This window comes from Clupea harengus, chromosome 13 (genome assembly GCF_900700415.2).
Source record: "Clupea harengus chromosome 13, Ch_v2.0.2, whole genome shotgun sequence".
Classification (NCBI taxonomy): Eukaryota; Metazoa; Chordata; class Actinopteri; order Clupeiformes; family Clupeidae; genus Clupea; species Clupea harengus.
In genome coordinates, this window is record NC_045164.1 from 27,398,481 (window position 1) to 27,408,480 (window position 10,000).

Here is a 10,000-nt window from a genome sequence, read left to right on the forward strand (position 1 = left end):
ATGGAAGGATGTCACAAGACAAGAAATAAACAGTACCGCCAACCCTGACATTTCCTTGTCTGTACCACACTGAGGGGCGTAGGGTATAATCGCCACATAATCATTCAGTCACACTAAGTCATCGCTCACCAACAGCACAAAGAGCTGATTTTTTTTGTGTGGTATCTTAAAGGGAGAACACAGTGGAGGAGAGACACAGACAGTTGTTCCTGGTTGCTTCACTTACACCTTACACCACATCTAGTTACAAACTTAAATTATGGTCTACACTGTTTGGCAACAGAGTTGCCTGTTGGAAAAAAGAATGAACAGGAACCTAGAAGGAGTGAGGATAACTGAAATATGTAAACAGTGGGGTATATTATCTAAAGAATGCTTCTGGGGGGTCACTAAACAACTGAACAGTTTGATAGACATGCAAGGACAGAAAAACAACACAACAGCTTACCTCCCATGATCCATCACCTCATGAAGGCATGAAAAAAGGTATCAATTCAGCATTACAATAATAGATTTACTCATTTTACCAGATGCACTAATATACTACATAGCTCTCCTGTTAAGTGTTACAATGTAGTCTATTTCCTGGTAGGCTAGACAAATACATTTTACTGTAAGTATTTTATGCATATACTTATTGGCGTGGGGTGGGGGTTACAAGTCAATAATAAGTACGTTTTGGATCACTCTTATATCGGCTGGTTGTTATCACTGATAGAAATGCAATTCAAATATCCATCTGCGGGGACATAGCACATGAGAGTCTAAATGTGTGTCAGTTGAGTGGAGAGACACAATTCTAAACACACTGAGATACAGAGTAGGTTAATGATAGATCCCGATGCCCAACCCACATACTTTCAGTTGTCATAATTTAACAACTGATCTGGTATTCGTCTGAAAATGTTAAACGTATTGTGATCCAGGCCTGTTAATAACTACGTTAGTAGCAGGCTAGCTGGAAACCCGTGGACACATTTCTTGGCCATATGGTTATTTAGTAATCTTTTAGCCTGAACAAACACATTTACTGATTGATTACGATATTTATGTTACACTTGACAAAGTGAAAGTACTCCGTTTCAAAGAGTTCGTAAAAGCACACTTCTGCTGTCGATGACATTAACGTTACTCTGAATGCCATTTTAGTCCGCAATACCTGTGCTGTCAAGCCCAGCTCCTCGTTTTCCTCACGACCACTTAGAACACGACGGAGTTTGTCCATCGTCGTATGTGCTGACCGATTATTTTTACTGTGTCACAGATGTAACGTTAAATTAAACTCATACAGCTACTTCCTCGACGTTTCGCAAACTTGGCTAACCGTGTTACTGACTTATCTGGGCGTGTCGAAACCATACACACGGGAGGTCAGAAGACCAGCGTGAGGTTCATGGGAAATGTATGACTGTGATGTACACTCGAATTTTGTGAAAACATAACGTAAAGAATATTCTGGGATCAGAATTATGCATGTATTTCACTTTATAAAATAAATAGTAAATACAATCGATTAAAACTTTGATTATGCGAATCTGTTTCGGTGCAGGTTTACGCATTACAGCAAGTTTAGGCTACTTTCGTTTTTGCAGTTGAGTTTTGATTGCATGTTTTTGAAGGAATTGTAAAGTCTCAGAAACCGCCTCGTATTTAAGGGTTTTGAAATTACATACAATAGAAGTTGCCGTACGGTTAAACAATCGACAATGCTCGATCGTTTTTTGTACATAATGGCCTACATGAAAATCCTGTTTCACACGTAAGCAATTGGAGTATAATTGACCAATCCCAGTCCAGGCACTGGCGCATGTGAATGAAGTCATCACCAATCGCCGACTGAAATGTCATAACAGCTGTTTTCCTAGCGTGTTTTGAAAGTTGTTTGTGAAACGTTTTTAGATACAAGCTTGCTTTTAAAATTAAACGAAATGTCACTAGAGACTGTTCCTAAGGATTTGCGCCATTTACGGTCTTGCCTTTTGTGCTCTCTTGTGAAGACAATCGATCAGTTTGAGTATGACGGTTGCGACAACTGCGAAGCCTACCTACAGCTGAAAGGGAATCGAGAGATGGTTTACGAGTGCACAAGTTCGTCTTTTGACGGAGTCATATCAATGATAACTCCTGAGGACAGTTGGGTCGCCAAATGGCAGAGAATCAGTAATTTTAAACCAGGGGTCTACGCTGTAACAGTGACTGGTCGCTTACCTCCAGGTATGTGCAGGCCACAGCTGTACACTCACACACACCAACTTGACACACTCACAAATAAAACTACACTCCTATCAATGATGGAAACATATAGTATAGTATATGAAATAGTATAGGGTCTTCTAAACTATAAAAGACCTGTTTGACACATGCCTCTGTTAGTCCCCCTAGTCCATTGACCCAGGCTGTCCTTATTGACCTTGACCCACAGGCAGACACAGGAAAACCACACAGTGTGTCAAACAGGTATTTTTCATAGTTTGGAAGACACTATACTTACACTTGTGTCAAACTAAGATGCTTAAAACAAATCATGTATGATGAATTTATAAAGGTTCTTGTTTCTATCATTGATATGGTTGTATTTGTGAGTGTGTCAAGTTAGTGTGTGTGAGTGTACAGCTGTGTACTTGTAAGTTTTATTATTCAACGTGCCGATTTATTTAAGTGTGAACATTTTGTGTGTTTGTGTGTGTGTATGACGGCACAGTTGTTTGTAGGTATTTGTGTGTGTGTGTGTGTGTGTGTGTGTGTGTGTGTGTGTGTGTGTGTGTGTGTGTGTGTGTGCATGCATATATATGCGTGTCTGTGGTCCATACAATAATTCCTTACTTTGTCATTTGTTCCCTCTTCCACAGGTGTCGTGAGGGAACTGAAAAGCCGAGGAGTGATCTACAAATCAAGAGATACTTCAGTTATTTAACTGCAGTTAAAACATAACTGAACACGTCAGCAGAGATTTATCTGGAGACATATTTGGTTTACTTTACTTTTAAACAAGGATGGATATTATATCAGTATCTATTTTTCAAAAGAAGAAAATCTTCTCATGTCTATAAGCGTGTGTGTGCGTGTGTGTCTATGTACACTTTCAGACTCTATTTACGTAGTATTTTAAGCTTATTGCTCTTTGTTGGGGAGACTTATGTTGAGAGATGTTTGAGTACAAAGTTTCAAGTTTCAAGTTTCAAGTCTTTTATTGTCAGATGCACAGAACAACACAGAGTCAGACTGGGCACTGAAATTCTTAAGACAAGACACCGCACAACAACCTACCATAACATAATATAACATACCATTACATTGCATCACGGTGACCCCCCCTGGCTACCCCCTCACATTCCTTCCTACAGTGACTGTATTCCCCCCTCTACCCTGGCCTGACTGCCACACACCTCCCTCCAGCCACTGAACATTTGCACTAAAACTGTTCCTTTGTTTATATCTATTTATTTAAAATTGTTGTCCATATTCATATTCACTGTATTTATATCTTATCATGTCTCCTACCTCATTTATAACTTCTACTGCCACTTTCACCTGTACTTCACATGCACTTTACATATATCTATATCACATCTGCCCTAATCACCATTATTGCTGCTTACTGTTCATATCACTTATATCCTATACCATACTGTATATATTCTATTTATCTATTACCACTTTGCACATACTCTGCACTCTTCTGATTTTGCACTTCTGGTTAGATGCTAACTGCATTTCGTTGCCTCAGTACTTGTACTCTGTGCAATGACAATAAAGTTGAATCTAATCTAATCTAAAGTACTCTGAACATAAATTACACATATAATAAACATATAATAAACCTACTTAATATACAAATAAATATACAATCTAATATGCTAAACATATAATAACCTATAATAGCCTAAAGAACCTATACTAACCTAAAGACAAGTCAAGTGTGGGAGTAACAGGTAGTGCAATATTACTGATAGTGCAAACAGTAGATGAAAGTGACAGTGTGTAAAGTGGCGAGAGTGTATCACTGTCCATTTAGAAGCCTGATGGCCCTTGGAAAGAAACTTCTCCAGTCTCTGGGTACGAGACCGAATGCTTCAGTAACGCCTGCCAGAAGGCAACGGGGTAAAAAGTCTGAAGAATGGATGGTAGCAGTCTTTCAGAATCCTGCCAGCTTTTCTGAGGCATCGTGTGTGGTAGGTGTCCTGCAGAGCTGGGAGCTTCCTGCCGATGATGAAGCTCCCTGCCGATGATGAAAGACTCATATTTCCGCCTATCAGATATGCTTGTGTTTAAAGATGAACTGGTATTGAGTCAATATTGCAATGATTTTCTTTTACCTTTAATTTTCTAAATGTACTAGTAAAATTCTGAAGACATCTCTTGTATTTGAATGAATGTTGGTGGTGGTCGGAGGGGCCGTTGGCGCTGATTGGCAGCCACGCTTCTGTCAGTCTGCCCCAGGGCAGCTGTGGCTACTGAGGTAGCTTACCACCACCGGTATGACTGTGTGTGTATGACTACTGGACTCTGGACTCTGTAAAGCGACTTCGGGTATATAGAGAAGCGATATATAAAATTGAATTGATTGATTGATTGATTGTATGTTTTCTCTGGTGATACCCAAACCATACTTTTGCTGCTTATAAACATATGACCAACAGATGGCAATGAAAATGAACAAGTAGGCAAATCCCAAGAAATGGGCACATCTACCATAGAGAAAAGAAACTAAAAGTCTCATTTTTTGTGTGTGTATGTGTGAATGGAAAACCGTTTATATTCTGCCTCCCAAACACATCTGATTTTATCTGATGCAATACTTTCAATGAGGCTTTAAAATAAAGATGCATTTTGACTAAAATTAAAATGTGTTTTGTACTAAACTTCCACAAATGTGTGTACCATCACAGTCGTTTTTATTTCAAAAGTTTATCCCATAACAAAGCTTATCCGCTTATCTGGAAATAACATTCCATTTACTTTAGAGCTCTCTGTTTAGAGTGTCTTGGACATCAACACTTTTAGAGCTGTCTGTTTAGAGTGTCTTGGACATCAACACTTCATTATTCTCTGTTAAGAGTGTCTTGGACATCAACACTTCATTGGAAGTGATTTGAGAGGTGGATTCTGTCCCTCATTAATCATTTTTCATTTTTGTAAATTTCGTGGGCCAGGGGCTTTTCACTTTAGTTTTGTGTTTTTGAAGGGATATTGTTGAAGTTGAACATCTGGCCCTGTGGTGCAGTCGCTACAACCTGGAGTTGAACTCGCTCAAAACTGTGGAGATGATAGTGGACTTCAGGAGGAGCCCCCCATCACTGCGCCCCCTCACCATACTGAACAGCACTGTGTCTGATGTGGAATCCTTCAGGTTTCTGGGTTCCACAATCTCCCAGAACCTGAAGTGGGAGCCAAACATAAATACAGTCCTCAAAAAGGCCCAGCAGAGGATGTACTTCCTGCGCCAGCTCAGTACAACCTGCCTCAGGAGCTGCTGATCCAGTTTTACACTGCAGTCATTGAGTCTGTTCTCTGCACATCCATCACTGTCTGGTTTGGTTTGGCCACTAAACTGGACGGGAACAGATTACAACGGACAGTCAGGTCTGCAGAAAGGATTATTGGTGCCGACCTGCCCACCATCCAGGACCTGTACACCTCCAGAGCCAGATAACGGGCAGGGAAAATCATTGCAGACTCCTCACACCCTGGACATAATCTGTTCCAGCTCCTCCCCTCTGGCAGGCGCTACAGATCTCTGCACACCAAAACCACCAGACACAGGAACAGTTTTCCCCCCCTTGCTGTCACTCTAATGAACAGTTGACAAATTATTATATTTTGTTATTATATTATATATTATATTTATTTATTTTATCCTAAACTGTTGTGTTATACTGCATATTTTTCAGTTTAAGTACATTGAGAGCAACTTGTATGTGGAAATGTACTTGGCCAATAAAGATGATTCTGATTCTGATTCTGATATTGACATTGATAGGTTGGAGAGGTATATCTCCCTAGATATTAAGATTACATGTGTGACAAAAGGGGAAACTATTTTGTTTTCTTTTGTATCCTTATATAGCCTATATGTATGTGTGAGCCATCGCCCCAAAAGTGCTTTGACCCTACCCTGCTTCAGGGGGCGCTGGCACGATGGGACACACACACCTAGGGAAACACACACCTAGGGACACACACACCTAGGGACACACACAGCTAGGGAAACACACACCCCCAGGGACCCACACACCCAGGGACACACACACCTAGGGACACACACACCTAGGGACACACACACCTAGGGAAACACACACCTAGGGAAACACACACCTAGGGACCCACACACCCAGGGACACACACACCTAGGGACACACACACCTAGGGAAACACACACCTAGGGACACACACACCCAGGGACCCACACACCTAGGGACACACACACCTAGGGACACAAACCTAGGGAAACACACACCTAGGGACACACACACCTAGGGAAACACACACACCTAGGGACACACACACCTAGGGACACACACACCTAGGGACACAAACCTTAATCTATTCCATATCAGCCATGTGGGGATACAACCAAACATAGTTGGACCATGTGGATTGGTGAAGTCTAAGTATATGGTATTGTCGACCATTATCGTGGTTATTATTTCTTTTCCAAAACTAGGGTTCTTATCCCCAACCATTTTCCTAGTTAAACATAAAGAGAGTGTAGAAAACATTACCTGTGTGTGTGTGTGTGTGTGTTTGGCATGTGAAAGGGACTGTTGGATAGGTGATGATTCGTGTGTTTGTATGTTTACATCTCCAACTTGTTGGTCAGGTGTCGCCCAGAATGAATTATGTTTACCTTTTGTCTTTGGACATACCCCAAGAGCAGTAGGCGTGGTTGGACCGTCCTCGTCGATGCAGAGGAGAGATCCATCAGAAGCAGAGCGCACGAGACGCAGAGCGCACGTCACTCAAAGAGCGCCAGTGTGGACCGCGAGAGACACTTTCTTCTTGAGCTTTAACATTTAAGAGCTATTACGCAAAGACCTGCGATAGACGACCCGGCAGAGTTGAGCCGCCCTGTGATAATCTCGACGGGATGAAAACACCCATATCTCTCTTCTTGATTGGCGACCTTGCGTCACTTATCCAGTGCCCGTTTTGCATCTGCTTTGGAACGCTGCTTTCGGAACGAGACTTTTCTGCCTGCCGCTGACCCAAAGCACAATTTTTACGATGTGGATATTTCATCTGCTCCCCGTGTTGTATGTTTGGCTAAAGTGTGAGAGTGTGTTTGCCTCGCCTTTCACGTGTCCGCAAATTTGCGTGTGCTCCATCAACAGCATCAGATGCAATAACAAGACAGAGCATGGCGCCACTTTGACTCAAAAAAAAGCTTGCATTAACCTGTAAGTCTTCTAATAGCTACTTTCTAATATACCTTGACATTTGTATTGGACATTTTGTTGTTGAGTGTTTTAGCCAGAATCTGAATTTGACAAAGATGTGTTGGGATTTATTAAGGTAAGACTATATGCGTTCTGAGAGAGTGGAAACGAGTATTTAAAATGTGTATGGATAGTCCATTCCCTGCCTGTCACAAATGAATCAGAGGTTCGTTGTTGCCATAGTTGTGTCTACATGTTCAGCACATTTTGTCAGAACCAGGAGAATCAGCAGAGCAGAATCGTTTGATATCCACCAAAGGTCGAAAAACATTCCTTTTCTTTCGAGCCTATGGTCAGTGATGAACTCGTATATATTCACTTTAGCAAATGATCAAAAAAGAATATATGATGTCAAAATCCACAGACATGCTCTTTGTAGCTAAATGTTACAGAATGGGCACAGGACTCATACATTGTGTTAGGATTTCTTACACTAGACAAAACCTCCATCCTTTTGAGTTGGCTCGATTCAGACTCAGATTCAATCTCATTTTAGTGAATGCAGAATGACTGTGCAAAGCACTGTGGCAGCTGCGAAAGAAAGTGTCACATCATTCACAGGTTTTTTTTTGAGTTTTCACGTTTCCATTTACTTTCATTTTATAATATAAAAATAATAAAATGAGAACGCAGTCACATACAGTTTGACAATCAGTTTGCGTAATCATACACCAAATGTTTTTCTGAAGCATTCTGTATGATGAAGAAAGATACACAATCTTTAATCATGAGCAGTGTTGAAGTATTGCTGAGAAGTAATGCTGACATATTTCAGAGTGATATTGGGGTGTATTTCCTGCGCTGCTAGTCTGCCGCCCTCCACAGCGTATCAGTATGATCATTAAGGGACATTCATCAGATGTTCAATTGAAGTAGAACACAGGTGGTGATGTCACTGGACCATAACTCAGCACAGACACTACATACTTTGAGTAGTCACAAGCCAATAAACAATACAACAATACAAGATGTTTTAACCTCCCCTGGAACTGCGAACGATAATGATTTGCGGTTAAAACATCTTTTATTGTTGTATTGCAAATAATGATTTGCGGTTAAAACATCTTTTATTGTTGTATTGTTTATTGGCTTGTGACTACTCAAAGTATGTAGTGTCTGTGCTGAGTTATAGTCCAGTGACCTGTGTTCTACTTTAATAGATGTTTTAAACGCAAATCATTATCGTTCGCAGTTCCAGGGGAAAGAAGACTTTGCAACCTGTTGGTGAAGACTTTGACCCATAAAATGTGGTCAGTCTGTGTCGTGTAGATCTTTTTGGTAGTCATTTTAGTCAACTAGATTAGATTAGATTAGATTAGATTCAACTTTATTGTCATTGCACAGAGTACAAGTACTGGGGCAACGAAATGCAGTTAGCATCTAACCAGAAGTGCAAAATCAGAAGAGTGCAGAGTATGTGCAAAGTGGTAATATAAAAATAGATAAATAGAATATATACAGTATGGTATAAGACATAAGTAATATGAACAGTAAGCAGCAATAGTGGTGGTTAGTGCAGATGTGATATAGATATATGATATAGATATACAGTATGTAAAGTGCAGGTGAAGTACAGGTGAAAGTGGCAGTAGAAGTTCTAAATGAGGTAGGAGACATAAGATATAAGTACGGTGAATATGGATATGGACAACAATTTTAAATAAATAGATATAAACAAATGAACAGTTTTAGTGCAAATGTTCAGTGGCTGGAGGGAGGTGTGTGGCAGTCAGGCCAGGGTAGAGGGGGGAATACAGTCACTGTAGGAAGGAATGTGAGGGGGTAGCCAGGGGGGGTCACCGTGATGCAGAGTTCAGCAGGGTGACAGCCGCAGGGAAGAAGCTGTTCCTGAGCCTGCTGGTCCGGGAACGGAGGACCCTGTAGCGCCTCTCTGAGGGGAGGAGGGCAAACAGTCTGTGGTTGGGATGGGAGCTGTCCTTCTCGATGCTGCGCGCTTTCCGCAGACATCTTTTGCGCTGGACAGCCTCGATGGAGGGGAGTGGGGAACCAGTGATGCGTTGGGCAGTTTTCACTACCCTCTGGAGATAGATAAAAGACGCACAATAATAGCTTGGACAAATTCGTTTTCATGGGGTTTTATATCAGTGTGTGGAAGTTTTTCATTAATCATTGAATTTTGTAAACAACCTCAGTGTCCCAGGAAGCCATGGGACATTTGATTTACTTTGGACATTTTGTCCAGGCATTAATAAATGTAATATCAGCTGGAGCACGTAATTAGATACTTTGCTTATGCGGTACTTCACTTCTCTTGAGAAATACACCACCTGCTTTGAGACACAATGTATTCAAAGGTCTATATCAAAGTAAAATGGTTACTATCTCTGCTTTTTAGATTACCTCCTGCCTAATTAAAGTAGTTAGATTTACATTTACTCATTTGGCAGATGCTTTTATCTACAGCCCCTACTCTAATAGCATTTGGAGTCAACAATTATGAATCTGAGCCGAGTTCCAAAATGGGCTCCAGTGCTCCACTCCAGCGCAGTCACAGAGCTGACACACAATTCAAAAAAGTTCTACATTAAACCTGTCACTATTGA

At 41.0% G+C, this 10,000-nt stretch overlaps 2 protein-coding genes across 2 annotated transcripts in view; one reads left to right on the top strand and one right to left on the bottom strand.

Annotated features, from left to right (window-relative positions):
- Positions 1 to 1,401, bottom strand: part of sft2d1 (SFT2 domain containing 1) — a 22,268-nt gene extending 20,867 nt beyond the window's left edge. The window contains exon 1 of the mRNA XM_031579140.2: positions 1,160 to 1,401. Within this exon, the coding sequence (XP_031435000.1) occupies positions 1,160 to 1,225 (66 nt within the window). The 5' untranslated portion in view covers positions 1,226 to 1,401. The remainder of the gene's footprint in view (positions 1 to 1,159) is intronic.
- Positions 1,402 to 7,224: 5,823 nt separating this feature from the next.
- LOC122133383 (lutropin-choriogonadotropic hormone receptor-like) overlaps positions 7,225 to 10,000 on the top strand; it is an 18,598-nt gene continuing 15,822 nt past the window's right edge. The window contains exon 1 of the mRNA XM_042709499.1: positions 7,225 to 7,397. Within this exon, the coding sequence (XP_042565433.1) occupies positions 7,225 to 7,397 (173 nt within the window). The remainder of the gene's footprint in view (positions 7,398 to 10,000) is intronic.